Source organism: Diceros bicornis, unplaced genomic scaffold (assembly GCF_020826845.1).
Source record: "Diceros bicornis minor isolate mBicDic1 unplaced genomic scaffold, mDicBic1.mat.cur scaffold_55_ctg1, whole genome shotgun sequence".
Taxonomy (NCBI): Eukaryota; Metazoa; Chordata; class Mammalia; order Perissodactyla; family Rhinocerotidae; genus Diceros; species Diceros bicornis.
This window is the reverse complement of record NW_026691429.1, coordinates 4,592,322-4,610,173: the sequence shown is the minus strand read 5'-3', so window position 1 is coordinate 4,610,173 and position 17,852 is coordinate 4,592,322. Positions and strand designations below refer to the sequence as shown.

The window sequence follows — 17,852 nt, the reverse complement described above, 5'->3', positions numbered from 1 at the left end:
ACAAATATGAAACTTGTAAATAATGAAGATCAGCTGTATATGTACCACCTAGGGTGGTTGTGTGGGTTAAATCAATTAATACAAGTTAAGTTCTTCAAACAATGCCTTAACACAGACTCATTTGATGTTTCAGAAATTTATTTGGTAAGTTAGTTTTTAGTAGTTTGTATGTCCAGGTATAAGTGAGGATATTTTTATGTCTAATTTTTGGTGACATTGCATAGTGTAGAATTGTGCTCTTTTCATGTGGTGAAATCCAGGCTTCCTACCCTGCTTTTTTCCTGTCACTCCACTCGTCTACTTCATTTAGTCCTTTTTTTTGCAAACATGCAGGTATGGCTTTAAGGGCAGGAAGGATTAATAATGAACAAAAGCGATGTTGCTCCCTGACCCTACATTCTGCTTTCTTCACTATGATGTTTTTTTTTGGAGCTGGCTACTACATTTTTTAGGCAGCTTTATTGAGATGTGATTCCATACCATACAATTCACCCATTTAAAGTTTATAATTCAGTGGGTTTTTTTAATATATTCGCAGATGTGTGTAACCATCACCACAGTAAATTTTAGAATATTTTCATCACCTCAAAAAGAAGCCTGAACCCTTCAGCTACCATCCCTTTATTCCCTACCCTGTTTACCCCATCCCTAAGCAACCACTAAGCTACTTTTTGTCTCTATAGATTTCCCTATTCTGACTTTCCTATGAATAGAATCATATAGTATAGGTTTTTTTTTGGCTGGCTTCTTTCACTTAGCATTATATTTTCAAGGTACATTTATGTTGTAATATATAATACAAAATATACCATTTTAACTATTTTTAAGTGTATAATTGAACAGCATTAAATATATTCAGGTTGCTTCATTTTTAAAATAAAGAGAAGACTATTTTTGATTAGATTTTTTACCTACTTTCTCTGTTCCCTCTCATAGAAATGTGTCTTTGAAAATTCTTTAAAGACACATTCAAAAGCATGCATGTGCTCATTCTTTCTACTCTCCACTTTTTCTAACATAGCTTGTAAGTATACGAGGCTTAAGTCTCATAGGTAATAATGTCCATGGCACATGATTTGTTTGTACAAGTAATGTTTCAAATGGTTATTCTTAAAAGGAACTACAAATCAAATATATTAAACTTGTTGATACTTTAAACTTCTTGATACTTTTAAGTTACTCCTAGTTTCTGCATATTTTGGGTTCACTTTATTATATCCAGTCTCTAAAGAGGTTTCTATCTGTTTTAAGAATATGGTACCTCTTTAAAAGACACAGTGAGTGAAAAGAGCAGGTAAGAAATATACTGTATGCTCACAGAGAAGGGTCTAGAGGCATACACATCAAAATACTGGTTGGCTATCCGTCAGAGATTGGCAAACTCCAGCCCTCTAGATTTGGCCTGTGAGCTAAGAATGGTTTTTACTTTTTTCTTTATTTTTTACTTTTAAAGGAAGATTAGCCGTGAGCTAACATCTGTGCCAGTCTTCCTCTATGTTGTATGTGGGTTGCCGCCACAACACGGCTGACTAGTGGTGTAGGTCTACGCCTAGGATCCGAACCTGCGAACCCTGGCCGCTAAAGCGGAGCATGCCAAACTTAAGCACTATGCAGGGGGCCGGCCCTGGTTTTTATATTTTTAAAAGGTTGTAAAAATGAAATAAAACATGAAAGAATATGCAACTGAGACCCTGTGTGTCCCGCACAGGCTAAAATATATATATTTACTATCTGGCCCTTTGCAAAAAACATTTGCCGATCCCTGGTCTAGGTATGATTGGGATTATGGGTAATTTTTATTTTTAAAATGGTTTGGTGAGTTCTTTTTTTATTTAGTACTTGTAATATTAAAATGGATCTTGCTTTAAAAAAAGCTATAATGTTCGTTTGGCTGGAAACAAATTACAGGGTTTAGAGTAGACTTGTTTAATCTTTACTCCTTTTGTTGCAGCACGATGAACTTGCAGATAGTCTTCCTTGTGCAGAAGGAGAGTTTATCTTCCTTCGTCTTGATGTTCTTCGTGAGGTATGTAGCAATAATCATTGGAATCAGCCCTCTAAAGCAGAGTGCCATTTCATAGCTTTCATGGCAGCATTCCTTTTTGGTTGTAGTATTTGGAAAGAGAGCTCACCATGGCCAGCCTACCGCTCACATTTGATGTCGAGAGGAGCACTGATGACTGGGTCTTCATGTGCTTCTTTGTGGGAAATGACTTCCTTCCTCACCTGCCGTCGTTAGAGATTCGGTATGTGTGTTTGTGTGGGTTTTTAAACTACTGTTGTAGCCTTCTTGCTTACAGTGCGTACTGGTCCTAATACATAATGTTTGTTTCCTGGTGGCATGGAAGGTGCAATTGACCGTTTGGTTAACATATACAAAAATGTGGTTCACAAAACTGGGGTGAGTTCATTCTTGAATAATTTCAAAACAGAAGTATTTGCTTTTATAAGAAGATTATTTTACATGTATTTTATCACTTACAGGGTTACCTTACAGAAAGTGGTTATGTCAATCTGCAAAGATTACAGATGATCATGTTAGCAGTTGGTGAAGTTGAGGATAGCATTTTTAAAAAGAGAAAGGATGATGAGGTAAAGTGTTTCTATTGCAGTAGCTAAATTGCTCCTGTCTCTAATATGCTGTGATGATCCTGTGATTGTACTTTTAACCTCTTTGAATGCATTGTTATATTATTATAGTGTATCAAACGCCAGTGTAATCATGAGTGGCCAGTGCTTTGATTATTTTATAAAGGCTGTGATGCTTGCTGTGTGGAACTGTGTATTGCACACTGTGTGAATTGCACTGTAATTTTTTTCTCTCTTCATAATCCTGATTAAGATAAAAATCCAAACACGTGTCTGATCAACGGGATGTGAAATGAGGGTTCCAAGACTGGGAGAATGCTGGGAATGAACTAGTGGATGCCATGTTTTATAGGAAATGTTGATGCTGTGGAAGTCAGGTGAAGACCTAGAAACTCTGTACTCTGGTAGTGGAGTGTAGGGGCCTCTGGGTTAGATAGCATCAGTCTAGGCAGAGGGTTGCAGCTCTGAGTAAGCAATTAAACATAAAAGAAAGAAATAAAATAATAAAGCACTTGGAAATTGATGACATATGATGGAGTGAGTGCTTAGGTGAGAAGTCCAGTCTGGCTTGGACAGTTGGGAGTGTGGTTGGGCCGTTCATGAGACAGCAAGCAGTGGGGGTAGAGCAGGTTGGGGTGAGGACAAGGTAGAAATTGAGGTTCAGTTTGGAGATACAGAGTTGGAGGTGTCACAGGACACCTGAGAGGAGAAAAGTCCGTGAAGCAGTTAGATGGATATGTGTAAAGCTCAGGGCAGAAGTCTTTTGGAAGGAGATTTGAGAACATTAGCAGAATACTTCACGTCATGAGTGTGAAGTTGAAATCCCTGGAGCTTTGTATGGAGTTCAAGTGCCTCCAACAGAAACCTTAAGAAGCATAGATGTTAAGGAGAAAGGGGAGTCAGTTCTAGAGAGGTGGGAGGAAATCCCTGAAGAGATGAGAAGCCACTGGTGCTGCCGGAGGCGTCAGAGTGAGATAGGCCCCTAGTCCATGGCCAGGGGTTCAGAGGTCCTGAAGAGTTAGTGGGGTGGAGGGGCAGTAGCCTGGAGGCAGAGTAGGTTGCAGGGTGATTGTGCAAGAGTGGCAAGGGAGGCAAGCAGTGGGTAAAATGAGCAGATAGTAGCTTTTTAGAAAGAGAGTGAAGGAAATCCTTTTAGAAACTGATTTTATAAAAAGTCATATGGCTATTTTGAGCAAATAGCAACATAATAATATTGCTACATTGCTTCATTATCTCCTAACAGATTAAAACATGTCATTGCATCTGACAAGATTTTATATTTTCTTCAGCTTTGTATGCTATAGCTAGTGATCTCTTTTTTAGAACCTTGGGTACCATTTTATATACCAGTGTGAGTAGACTGTAAGTGTTCTTTTTAAAGCCTTTGGTACTTGGTAATGTTCTGTGATGGCAAGAATTTTTCACATGTAAAATTTAAATAGCATAACTGACTTTGTCTAGGATATCAAATGTCTATCAGGACAGCCATTTTTAACTAAGCCTTCAACAATTATGGTGGCTCCACCTGACCCGCTGCCATTTATGCTTAAGAAAAAACTACACATACGGTGTAGTACTTGGTGTAAAAGCCTCACGTTAGAACAGTCCTTTTATGTGGTTTTAGGTTACTCTGTACTATTAAGTATTGGTGATATTTGCCATTAGAGTGGGATGTATGGGATTTGATAGATACCAGAGTGCTTCAGATTTGAGTAATAAAGTTTCCAGCTGGCCTGGCAGAGAGGGCATTTTAAAGCTTTGAATCGTTTTTGGTATCCCTGACATCCTATGATGTTTGTCAGCATGGTTGGACATCGGGGAAATTTATGAACCCTCAGAAATTCAATATAATAGTATCTAGGTGTGTGTATTTTCCCAGGAAGTGTGTCTCCGGCTTTTGACAGACTTCCAAAGAAGTTCATAGCACACAAAAATTAAAGATCAGTAAAGTCCAACCAGGTGTACCTATTTTGCTTATGTGTAACTACCACCCTTAGAAATAGGTATTTAACTGACCAGCAGAATACATGGTAAAAGAGGAATACATCAATATTTATTATTAAAATTGAGCAGTTAGGTCAGAAATATGATGCTTTTTATTTTATGAGCTTTGATGTTTGCCTTTTGTCTTGCAAATCTTCTTCATTTATTCAGCATATATTTATTAAGTGTTTACCGTGTGCCAAATAGTATTCTGAGTGTTACTGATACAACAAAAAACAAAAGAAAAAAGCAGACAAAAATTCTTGACCTCATGGAGCTGATATTCTTCCGTGGGAGATGGACAATAAACACAAAAACTAAGTAAAGTGTGTAATGTGTTAGAGAGTGATAAGTGCTGTGAAGAAAAAAGCAGATGAGGAAATATCTGGGAAGGTGGACATGAGGACATTGCAGTTCTAGAAAAGATGACTAGAGAAGGCCTCACTGACAGATGACTTTGAAGGATATGAGGGAGTAATCAGGCAGGTGTTTGCCGGAAGAGCATTTCAGACAGAAGGAATAGCCAGTGCAAAGGCTCTAGGGCAGGAGCTTACCCAGGATGTTCAGGGAACAGCAAGGAGCCAGTGTGGCAGGCACAGAGGAAGCAAAGGGGAAGTAGTAGGGGTAGGAGAGGAGGTCAGAAAGATGATGGAGGGCCAGATCTGGTAGGACCCTATAGGTCATTATAAGAACTTGAGCTTTCACTCTGCATCAGTGGAGGGTTTTGAGTATAAAAGTGACAAGATCTGACACATATTATAAAAGGATCACTCTAGCTGCCCTGTTGAGACTAACTGTGTGGAGGCAAAGATAGAAACAGTGAGCCCAATTAGACTCTTTTGCGATAATCCAAGGGAGCCAACATGGTGGCAGTGGAGATTGATAAGAGGTAATTGGATTCTGAACATGTTTTGAAGGTAAAACTAGTGGATTTGGCTGGTGAATTAAATGCTAGGGGTGAGAGAAGGAAAGCTATTAAAAATGATTCCAAAGCATTTTGTCTGAGCAATTGAAAAATGGTCTGAGCTGCTGTGATAAAGAAGACTGGGAGGCACAAAGCTAGGGGTGGGGATGCCATTTGGGGCATGTGAAGTTTGTACACCCAAGTGGAGATGTTGAGTGGGGAGAGGTCCTGACTGGGGAGTCATCAGCACGTAGATGGTGTTTAAAGCCGTGAGACTGGATGATCACTCCCATGAGAGTGAGAGGTCCAAGTACTGGGTGAAGAGGAACGCCAATATTAAGGTGTTGGGAAGTTGAGTGAAGGCATTCAGCAAGAGTGAAAGAGGAGAACCAGGTGAGTGTAGTGTCCTGGAAGCCAAGTGAAGAGCACGGATCAAGAAGAAAGAGTCACGGTCAGATACGGACTGAAAACTGAGCAATGGATCTCACAGTCTGTGGGTCATTGGTGACCTAGATAAGTTTAAAGATGGGGCAAAAGCTTGATTAAAGAAATTGGTGGTTTTGCTGTCTTAGGAGGTTTTAAGGTCGTCAGTCACCATGTATCCAGCATTCAGCCCGTCTCCTGGCACAAAGCACAAATTTCAGATCTCAATAGGGTATTATATTGCAGGTGGCAGTACTGACTTGGAAGTGATGGAAGTGCAGCTGCTGGTAGAATGACAGTCAGTACAGGACCTGCTGGCCCCTGTTTCAGTCCACAGCAACAGCCATGGCCACCGTAGCTGTCGTTTCAGTGCCTTGATGCTCACAGAAACTTGGGCGTGGGAGGAATGCTTTCTGGGGTAAAGGAGGCCTTTGAGTGGCCCAAAGTAAGTGGGGAGTTACTTATTTGTATCTTCTCCGTATTGGTGGGCTACTTGCTCCAGGATAAAACAGAGGGTCTTTGTTATGACTCTTGCATTCTTTCCTGAAATGATATCAAAAACTATCTGAAAAAAATTAAGAGGAATAATTAAATTGTATCTAAACTCAATTTAGAATGCTCTCTGTCTATCTAAAGTTCTGATAAGCAACACTTTGAACATATAGTCCATTGCCTAGTTTAATTAGTTACGTTTCTGGGGTCTTCCTTTAAAACTTTGTCTCCCAAATCATTCCTGGTAATGTTTAACTCTTACATTTTTGTGTAATTATTTGACAGAATATGTGGATTTTATACTTTTAGGACAGTTTTAGAAGACGACAGAAAGAAAAGAGAAAGAGAATGAAGGTGAGTTTTAATTAATTTCATCAGATTGGCAATAACATACATTTACAATTTGGGAGGAAGATAGCTTTTTATTCCTTATCCAGTAGTTTGTTAGGGACATAATGTCTACCCAGCTGCCTCTTACCTGGAGAAAGAATGCTGGTGTCAGTTTTAAAGAAGTCCTTTCTAAGCTCTAGAGTCTGAGGGGATACACTTGATGGGCCAGAGGGGCCGGGTAGCACTTAGCTATTTGAATTTTTTACGGTAATTGGGTATTGTTTTTGTAATAAAAATAGTTAGCTCTTTGTATCTTCTTGAAAGTTACTGCACTCTGTGTATATCCTTGTCAGGTTACTCTTCCTAGAACACAACACTCGAAACTTGGTTGTTTCTCTGCTCAGAAATTACCAGTGACTCCTTAGTTCCCGCAGAATCCAGTTCTGTCTTAGTCTGGCGTGCAGAGCATACTATGATCTGGTCAAGTTCTCACCCTGCTTTCCCCAGTTGTCTTCTAAATATCCCAGGTCCCTCCTGACTCAGAGCATTGCCTTTGTTTGGTCCCTCTCAATGGGTTTCTGACTTCACGGCTCCCTCCCATCTTACATTTTCCACGAGGCCTCCCTATTGCTTCCGCTTGTAATCCAGGTTGAGCAGTCCTTCCTTTTAACTCGAGTGCTTCTCGCTTGTGATATTTGTTTGCTTAGTTAATTGCATAACACTTTATAGTCACTTAACTTCTTAAGTTTTTGTTTTTCTTGTCTTCCTTACTGGATTTTAAACAAATGGAGTTTGGGGACTACCTTTTATTATTATGTTTTATTAGAATCGAGCAATTTCAGGAACCTATAAGGGAGAAAAGTAGAGTTATTGATTGTTGCAGGTGGGTTCAAAACCACTTAGATAGGGAAGGGCATGTTTGATGTCTACCTTATGTATTATTATTTTCTTTCAGTCAGTGTCTATTTAAAAAATATCTTTTATCAGTCAGCCATGACTGTCACCTACTGTAGCTATAATCATAGCTCTAACTAATTGGAAACAAAGAGTTAAATTCCATCAAGGTGAAGGATAAATAGAAGTTGTATTTCCTAAGTATAAATCAAACTCTTGGCTTATTTTTTTACCTTAATAGTTATCTTTATTTGCCTAAAATTGTGTCTTGAATGCGTTTTGAAATTGTAAGTGAACATAAGGGAATAACCTAATGAGATTTGAATAGCTTCTATGTATCAGAAAAGTGTATTATATGTTCTTTTATAGCAGAGTTATTAAATATTACAGACTATTGTTTACAGGGTAAGTTACCATCAAATCAAACTGTAGACAACCCTGTAATGTTAACGGAAATCCATTTCGTCTTTAAAGAGCTTACAGCAGGGACTCTTTTCCATTGCCTTCATTTCTTCCTGTCATCTAACTGTGTTGTGATTTAATTTTAATTTCTACATTCATTTCCATTTGTGTTAGAGAGATCAACCAGCTTTCACTCCTGGTGGAATATTAACCCCTCATGCCTCGGGTTCAAGAAATTCACCAGGTTCTCAAGTAGCCAGTAATCCGAGACAAGCAGCCTATGAAATGAGGATGCAGAATAATTCTGTAAGTAACTTATTTTTATGTAGCATTGAAGAGTGGTGACTTTCAGATGCCTCTTACAGTTGTGTGTGAATTTTATCACTTAGCCTGGAGTTGTTTTGTTTTATAGTTTTTCTCAATTTGTTTTGCCTTGAGATATTTTGAACTCTGTTAAATCCTTATTAATATGAAAATATCTAAATGATGTGAAAGAAAAGAACATACATGTAAATGTGGATAGCTAAGTGGCTGCAGTGTTTCTCTAATGCAGTGGGGCCACAGTGCTTCCTGCTTCCCCAAAGGTACTGGGTGGTGATGGTGCTAGAAGCATGACAGGACATCCAAATGTCTCATAGCTAGAGCAAGAGAAGAGGGTGGTTTTGCTGCCGTATTTCCCCTTTCCTCCCAGGGATCAGTTATGGGCATTTTGCAGGATAGTATTCCTCAGTTTGTCAAATACAGGTACTCCTCACTGCCTAAACTCTCACTCTCCAACTCAGACGTGGAATATATCTGAATACATATTTTAAGGTAGCTCTCATTATCCACATTTTTTTTAGAGCTCTTTTTTTGTTGCTGGGAAAGATTTGCCCTGAGCTAACATCTGTTGCCAGTCTTCCTCTTTTTTTCCCCCTCCTCAAAGCCCTAGTACCTAGTTGTATATTCTTGTTATAAGTCCTTCTAGTTCTATGTGAGCCGCCACCTCAGCATGGCTACTGTCAGACAAGTGGTGTGGTTCTGCGTCCAGGAACCGCACCTGGGCTGCCAAAGTGGAGCGCGCCAAACTTTTTTGTGAGGGAGATCAGCCCTGAGCTAACATCCGTGCTAATCCTCCTCTTTTTGCTGAGGAAGACCGGCTCTGAGCTAACATCTATTGCCAATCCTCCTCCTCTTCTTTTTTTCCCCCAAAGCCCCAGTAGATAGTTGTATGTCATAGTTGCACATCCTTCTAGTGGCTATATGTGGGACGCGGCCTCAGCACCCTGGACAAGCGGTGCGTCAGTGCACGCCTGGGATCCGAACCCGGGCCGCTAGTAGTGGAGCGCACGCACTTAACCGCTAAGCCATGGGGCCAGCCCTGAGCGCGCCGACCTTTAACCACTAGGCCATCAGGGCTGGCTCGGTTGCTCCCTATTTATAAACTCAGGAACTGAATGGATTTGCCTCATGGTATTCCTCCTTATTTGAACGTTGTAATCCAGACTGCAGAAGCAAATCGTCTCAGCCAGCAAGGCTATGCTCTATTCAGTAGCTTCCTGTAATGGCAGCAGACCGTGAGCTCAGAGCACCCGGCAGGGCAGCAGCAGGGGTAAGGGAACAGACCGTGAACTAATGTACACAGACAAAAGGTAATCAAAGCTGTTGCTTGTTTCAGGCTAGTAGGCACGAGAGAAAGAGAGAGTGTGGTAGAGGGAGGAAAGATGTTATATAAGGTACAGTATCCTATGTAAACTTTTGCTATGATATATCCAAGGGTATTACGTAAGTTGGGATATTTAAATTTCATTATTCTAATAGTTATCCTATTGATGCTCAAATCCTTTATCACAAGGCAACCCTATATGTGAAATTTTTGCCATATCATGAGACTGGTTGAATTTATATTCCCATAAATTCACACTTAGAAGTTTTAGGACCTTAGATTAGGAATTTGGAAAGAGATTTTGCATCTTCTGAGAGAAGCGGCTGGGGTTTCTGTTGTGTTTTTGTTCTGTTTTTGCTTTCTTGTCTTATTCCTCACACCATTAACAGAGTGGGCTATGGAGAGTCAGTGAAAGGTTTTGCAGTGAGATGCTTGTGTAGAATGGAAAAAGCTGATGTCCATCATTTAAGATTATAGTGACTACCGTCCTCACAGAATGAACGGAGAGTGACTAGTATTGCTAAGACCACGTTGATGATAAAATGCTTTTTTCTTAATCTCAGGGAGGCAGGTAGGTTTAAACTTTGCCAGCTATGATTGCTTTGAGAAAGATTCCAATATTCAGGCTCCACAGGATTAGACTATATTGATTAATAATGTCTGCCATGGGAATAGGAATGGGGAGATTGGTGATTAGGTTGCTTATTTGATCCTGTCTTAATTCTCCTTGACACAGTTATTTCTACTGGAATCTTTGCATAGAGGAGTTTTCATCTAGAATGTGTTGAATTTAAGGAAATCATGAAGCCAAATGACCAGTTTATTTAAAGGAAGGCTTTACAGTTATGGATTTTTGCTGTGTTATTTTTTCTGAGCTGTTTGGGTGTGCTGGGCTCCAGTGCTTGACTGGTATCTACTGATGGTCAACATGGTTAGTGTTTTATTAGATAGCTTCTGTTTCCTCATAAATATGTTTTTAAATTTTGCATTCTGAAGTGTAGTTTCATTATATTTGCGACCATTCTCAGTTTAATAAACTTTGATTGCAAAAACAGCTTTTTAAAAAGAAATTTGAATGAATTGGTATGACTCTGGTATGTTTAGGAAAGAATATTTCTGAATACTTTTGTTAGTAGAGATAGAGCAGAAAAGAGCAGCAGATCTTTAGCATTAAAGAGCAAACAACTTCTTTTCTTCTTTTCTTCCCTTGAAGGTGTATTATTTTTGTTGTCTAAAGATAATTTATATCTTGTTTGTGAATTTGGGAAAGATTGCTTTGTTTACAACTTCTCTGTACTTAGATGATTGACAGGAATATCACTCTCCTAATTTAATCCAAATGGATTAGTGTTGTTTAAAAACTAATAGGGATGACTTCCTGAATGGTTAACCACCATGCACCAGGCAGGCAGCTTTGATGGTTTACATATATTGTTTCATTTACTCCTTGCTATAACCTGTAAAGAGATAGAACATTATCGTCCCTGTTTGAAGTTGAGGCTGACAGAGGTTAAATAAATTGCCCAAGGCCATACAGCTGGTAAAGATTGGACTTGGTATTTCAGACTCAGATGTGTCTGACTGAAAATACCCATCTCATTTTCCAAGTACAACAGTGCCTTCCTGGATTTATTTTTATTCTTTGTGGTTTGTTTTTTTTTTGTTGTTTTTTTTTGGTGAGGAAGATTGGCCCTAAGCTATCATCTGTTGCCAATCTTCCTCTTTTTGCTTGAGGAAGATTTGACCTAAGCTAACATTTGTGCCCGTCTTCCTCTATTTTGTATATAGGTGGCTGCCAACGAATGTTTTAGGTCTGTGCCTGGGAACTGAACCCGGGCCGCTGAAGCAGAGGGCCCCAAACTTAACCACTAGGCCACAGGGCTGGCCCCTGTTTTCTTTTTTCTTTTCTTTTCTTTTTTTTGATAGTATTAGCCATACAGTATCATGAATAAAATTGATATTATACATCTATTAAAGGAAAGTGTTGTGAGCTCTATGTGAAATATAGTTTTGCTTTGTTGTAACTTTTCTTGGCCTTTGGTGTGAACTACCTTCATGCTGAGGTTTTAGTTACAGTATCATTAAAATAGGCTCCTGAGTTCTCGATTTAAAAATAATTTACTTGAAATATCTAATATACTGTGAATAACAGAAGAAAAACTTTACCATGAAAACATTTTCTGCCACTTAGGTTTTTGGTCATTTAACATTAAAGTTGCAGAACATATTAATTTGTGTGTGTGTGTGTGTGTGTGTGTGTGTGAGAAAGATTGGCTCTGAGCTAACGTCTGTTGTCAATCTTTGTCTTTTTGCTGAGGAAGTTTGGCCCTAAGCTAACATCCATGCCCATCCTCCTCTATTTTGTATGTAGGATGCCACCACAGCATGACTTGCTGAGTGATGTGGAGGTGTGCGCCCGGGATCTGAACCTGTGAACCCCGGGCCGCTGAAGCGGAGTGTGTGAACTTAACCACTATGCCACCAAGCTGCCCCTAATTTTTTAGTTAAATATTAAAATACTTTAGGGTGCTACTATGTTCATTGAGTTAGGTACAAAGGGAAGATAATGGTAAATTTAAAGTGGTATCCAAGTCTTTGAAATAATAATAAAAGCTGCATTTTTCTAAGATGACTAATAGATTTTATTTGTACAATGAATTTTAAAACAACATGTATAAAATAGTTTAACAGATATCTGGCGGAGTCTCATTAAACTGTTGCTTTCTAGAATGGTTGTACTAGGTTGAACCACTTACATCTAACTTTATTCTCACCAGCATTGAGTATTTTATGTATTAATTTATATACATATATATATATTTTTCCCCTTACAGCTTTGTTAGTTAATTGGTGGAAAGTGATCACAAATTCATAACACGAGGGAACCACCAAAGAGAAAAAATGTTCAAGTCCTATAATTAAAAAAAAAAAAATCTATGAAATTAAGTTTTTCTTATTTCTTCTGAAGCAGTTTTTACCCTAATGTTCAAATTCTTTTGAGTTTAAGCGTAGGAGGCTTGGTACTATATTATTCTTTTTTGGAGAGGTGGAGTAGGCCAAGATCAGTCTTTATACTTTCTAAATATATTTACCATATCTATTTAATAGCTTTAAAAAAATGTATTACTGTGAAGCATGGTGGTAACAGTAGTTGGATGTAACTTCTTATGTGAAATGAATAATTAAATCCTTCCTCTGTAATGTCATAATTGTCTACAGAGTCCTTCAGTATCTCCTAATACGAGTTTCACTTCTGATGGCCCGTCTCTGATAGGAGGAATTAAGCGAAAAGCAGAAGACAGTGACAGTGAACCTGAACCAGAGGATAACATCAGGTGAAGCTATTTTTTGGTAGCACTTTGTTAGCAAATTGCTGAAATAGATGCCGTCTAATGAATGCTATTTAGCTTAGAGCAGCAGTGCCTTCAGATGCTTGCCTGTGATCTTTTTATCCACCAGTAATTAATGTGGAGGGTTAGGGTAGTCAGTAAATTCCAGTGAGATGTGTAAGCTATAGCTGTTAAACCTAAGTATCTAGATTAGTATGCATGCTGGTTTTCGTCCTCCAAGCCACTTTTCCCTCTGAGACGAGGCACTAGATTGGCTAGACATGAGGTGTTCAGCTCTATGTGATCTGAATGTTACTGTTATGTGATTAAATTTTCAAGCTGCTTAACCCAGAAAGTTCAGTTACATTTGGTTACTTGATATAGTTTGTTTTAATCATCTCAATTGAAAAGTTTCTTCTTTAAAATGAAATATGCAAAAGGCTTTCGGTTAAGAGAGAAATGTATTTTTAAAAACCACGAACTTGCATATGCACAACTATATTTCATGACAGAGAAGTTTCCCATTAGCTATATACTTAAAATTTATAGTCTGAAAATTGGAGTCTTTAATTTATACAGAAGTTTGAGATCATTATATAATAAGATTAACAGCTTCTTGTGTGATTAAATCTGAATTTGAACCCTGGGCTCAAGTGCAAAGGGCCAACAACCTCAATAATTGTAACTCATTTAGAATTTTGCAAAATGATTTATTTCAAAGTTAAACAGTAGTGGTTCACAGCTCATGCTTCTTTTATAGGATGTGGATGATGTGTTTGTATTTATGATTAGAAACTTCAGAAGTGTGATGTCTGGTTCTGTATTTTCCCAACATCTTTTGATGTCAGATTCAGAGATCTGTGGTGACTTGTGATTGAGCATTTACCTGATCTGAGTTTTTATCCTCTGCTTCTGCAACTCTTGGAGTATATTTTTTTGTTTTACCATGTAGCCATCATGATCAATATCAGCTTAATAGTTAACTTGATTTTTTTAGTACTTTATTGTTTAATTTTGGTGCTGAAGATAATCAAAGTAGAATTGCTTCTATCAAGAAATGCTTGGAGTTCTTAGCATTTATTTCATTAATAGTTTCTGTAAAATAGTGATATTCAACATTATGGATAGAAGATATTTCTCCTAATTGATGTTCTGTAAATCTTTTGCGTGGGGGCAAAGTTAAAATTGGTATGGTGTAGGGGCCGGCACGGTGGCACAGCAGTTAAGTGTATGCACTCCGCTTCGGCGGCCTGGGGTTCGCAGATTCAACCGCTTGTCAACCCATGCTGTGGCGGCATCCCCTATAAAGTAAAGGAAGATGGGCATGGATGTTAGCCTAGGGCCAATCTTCCACAGCAAAAAGGGGGAGGATTGGCATTGGATGTTAGCTCAGGGCTGATCGTCCTCAAAAAAAAAAGTAAATTAAAAAAATTGATATGGTGTATTCTGAAACATGACTGCAATTAATTAGTAAGATCTGGCACATGGTAGAAAAGAGCCCTTAATGGAGAATCATCCTGATGTTCTTGATCGTTCTTGATTTTTTTTTAGTATTCTTTGGCATCTTTAAATCTTTCAGAGATTGAGAAATGAGTACTTAAAAAAATAAAAAATACTTTGAGTGAAAATGTGGTTTTTCACATTGTATTTTCAGTGATTAATGAAAATTTAGTGAATTGATGACCTCCTTCTAAGTTTTACCAGAACGTGTGTGTGTGTGTGTGTGTCCGTGTCCTTCACTTATGCCAACAACGCTTTGCTGAATGAGGGAGAAGGCCCAAGGATAGGGAGAGTAGGTATATACATAATTTCTGCCTGGCTTCTAGATTATTATTTTTCAAAAAAGTAATTTAGTTGACTTTCTTTGTGTAATTTAGATATACTTTAACAAACTGAGGAACTTGAACTATATAAAATATCTTCAGTATTTGCCTCTTAAAACGTACTTTTAGAATTGTTCTACAATCAAAAAAACATGTAAAACAGTATGAAAATCTGAGCAAACAAGTGTTGTGTATCTACTTTAATAAATGATTATTCTCTTTTTTTTTTACTGTAGTTTTGTAATGATCTTTCTAGAATCAGTGTTTGAGTTTTTAACGTTTAACTATCTTTAAGTTGATAATAAATCCTGTGAAAGTGGACTTTTTAGAAATAATTAAATGAAGCTATGTTAATATTACTGTTTAACTCATTTACATTTTACCTGGATATTAAGTATAAATTGATTTGGATGATAAATTGGTAGCTAGTTACTGAAAGTGTATTAATTCAACATGAACTGGCTTTGCCTGATTTTTAGGCTTTGGAAAGCTGGTTGGAAGCAGCGGTACTACAAGAACAAATTTGACGTTGATGCAGCTGATGACAAATTCCGTCTTAAAGTTGTACAGTCTTACGTTGAAGGGCTCTGCTGGGTTCTTCGATATTATTACCAGGTACAAAATGAATATTTTCCTCTAAATCTCTAGTTAATCACTTTAAGAAAATAGTTATTTCTATAATAGTGTGTTGTTGAGCTATATTGTGAAATTGAACCCAGACTCATATTTTCAAGCTTCCTGTAAAGAAGTTCATTACTTTAAATAAGATTTGTTTGTAAAGCCTTTGAAGCTCCTTAGGTGTTAATATATAAACGAAGCTAATTTTTGTTATGCTAAAGAATTTCAGCATTAAATAGTGTGGTTGAGAGTACTTGGTCTTTAAAATTAGTAAAGTTTATTGTTTTGTTTAATTGGAATAAAAAATAACAGAGTAACTAATACACAGTCGCTAAATGACTAAACAAAGGACAAAAGCCTGGAAAATAACTGGTAAGAATTTGAAAGGAATTTGAAGGATCCCATTTCCTCCATATAGTGTAGTGATGTTACATGAAGTGCATTCTCATTGGAGTAATCTGTATCTGACTTAAAGCTTTTGATAAATGAGATGTCAGATTGGTGAGAGATTAGGCGGACATATAGGGGATTGTAGCACTGATAATACCTGGTTTCGTGCTTGGGGAGTGAAGCAAATTTGATGTGACTTGGGAATAGGTGAAGTTTTTTGGAAAGTAGAAAGTAATTTAATACACTAAGTATCAATTGTAAAATATTCTCATTTCGTGTTTTACTCCGACCCTCAACATTTTTCTCCCCAAAGCTCCCAGTACCTAGTTGTATATCCTAGTTGTAAATCCTTCTGGTTCTTCTGTGTGGGACGCCGCCTCAGCATGGCTTGATGAGCGATGAGTAGGTCCGAGCCCAGGATTCAAACCGGCGAACCCTGGGCCGCTGAAGTGGAACGTGTGAACTTGACTGCTGTGCCACTGGGCTGGCTCTGACCCTCAGGATTTTAATTCACTAGGCGCAGAGTCAAAACTCATTTCAGGAAGGCTTCTCTTTTCTTTGAGTATAACTTACTGTTTTTTCTTTTTGCTTGGTTTACTTAAATATTTTTAAAGTAAAGAGAAAGTTGTCACATGAAAATATAATAGGGAATTGTAAAATGAAACTTTGGGCTCTTTTACGCTCAGTCACTCTTCTAGTGATGTCCCTTACCCACCTGTACACTCAGTGAGTGTCAGCTGCAGTTGTTCTTCATTTTATGTGATGATAGCAGCTCTCGAGTTGGAAAGAAATGTCACCAAACACATTTTAAGGATAAAAATCTTCACCAAATTGTGTTTGTTAATATAAAGTTTGGTATTAACTACTGATTATTAAAGATGCTTTGCAGTATTTTTTAAATCAAGGAGCCGTTGATACGAAGTAAAAGTTTAGATTCAATCCAAACATCTTTTAGGACTCATGGAAAAAACTTAATATATGGAATGTATACCAAAAGTCATATGTTTTATCAGTAGAATATTATAGGTTGATAGTTTAATTTTTTTGTCTTTACCGTGTCCATCATTAACATAGATTTGTTTTTGTTGTTGTTGTTTGTTTGTTTTTACTGATTTTAGGGCTGTGCTTCCTGGAAGTGGTATTATCCATTTCATTATGCACCATTTGCTTCAGACTTGGAAGGTATTGCAGACATGCCTTCTGATTTTGAGAAGGGTACTAAACCGGTAAGCTTGAGTATTTAGAGCCATAACATTTGTAGAATTTTGGCTTAGATAAAAATTGTGTCTTATCTGAAAATTTTTTTCTTTCTTGCAGTTTAAACCACTGGAACAACTTATGGGAGTTTTTCCAGCTGCAAGTGGTAACTTCCTACCTCCATCATGGCGGAAGCTCATGAGTGATCCTGTGAGTGTCTTAGTTTTTGAGTGTGTTGATAACTGGATTTTTGTCGTACATTTTGCTAGCACTAGTCACAATTGCTTTTGCATCTTATAGTTACAATAGTGAAGTCCAGAAACAAAGTAAAAGTATTTGGATTCTTCTGTATATTTTTTACTACTTTTTTTTTTCCTGCTTTCCTTGGCCATCAGTACCCTACCCAGTAAATAAAATTGATATGTGTTTGGGAGAAATTCTTCTAACAGTCATTTTGTTCTCAGCATACCTGTAAGTCATTATTTTTATTGGTTCCAGCCATGTGTGGTGGGTACCAGAGCATGAAGGCTGGTTTACCTGCAGTCACCGCTGCGTGTGTTTTGTGTCCTAGCTAGAAAGAGTGACACCCAGCTGAGAAGTAGGAATTATTAGAGTTAATAAACTCTTCACTGTCTTGGGCCCACAGTCGTCAGTTCTAAAATTCTTTTATAATAAGGCCTTTTTATTTTCATCTTTTAAAATAAAATTGTTAATTTTGTTTTTGCTAGGCCCGGGATTAGTGACCTGATATCTTAATAACATTTTTTAAAAGGAATGAAACTTCATTTTCTTATCAGGCCTGATAACTTGAATGAAAGTTGTATCAAATTCTT

General features: G+C 37.8%; 1 protein-coding gene across 1 annotated transcript; it reads left to right on the top strand.

Moving 5' to 3' along the window:
• Positions 1–2,332: 2,332 nt before the first annotated feature.
• Positions 2,333–17,292, top strand: LOC131403127 (5'-3' exoribonuclease 2-like; the record flags this gene model as incomplete). The annotated part of the gene is made up of 8 exons (XM_058537465.1): positions 2,333–2,401; positions 2,485–2,592; positions 6,701–6,745; positions 8,192–8,323; positions 12,882–12,997; positions 15,294–15,429; positions 16,941–17,048; positions 17,140–17,292. Coding segments are annotated over exons 1-8 (858 nt in total), but the record flags the coding sequence as incomplete, so codon positions are not given.
• Positions 17,293–17,852: the final 560 nt, after the last annotated feature.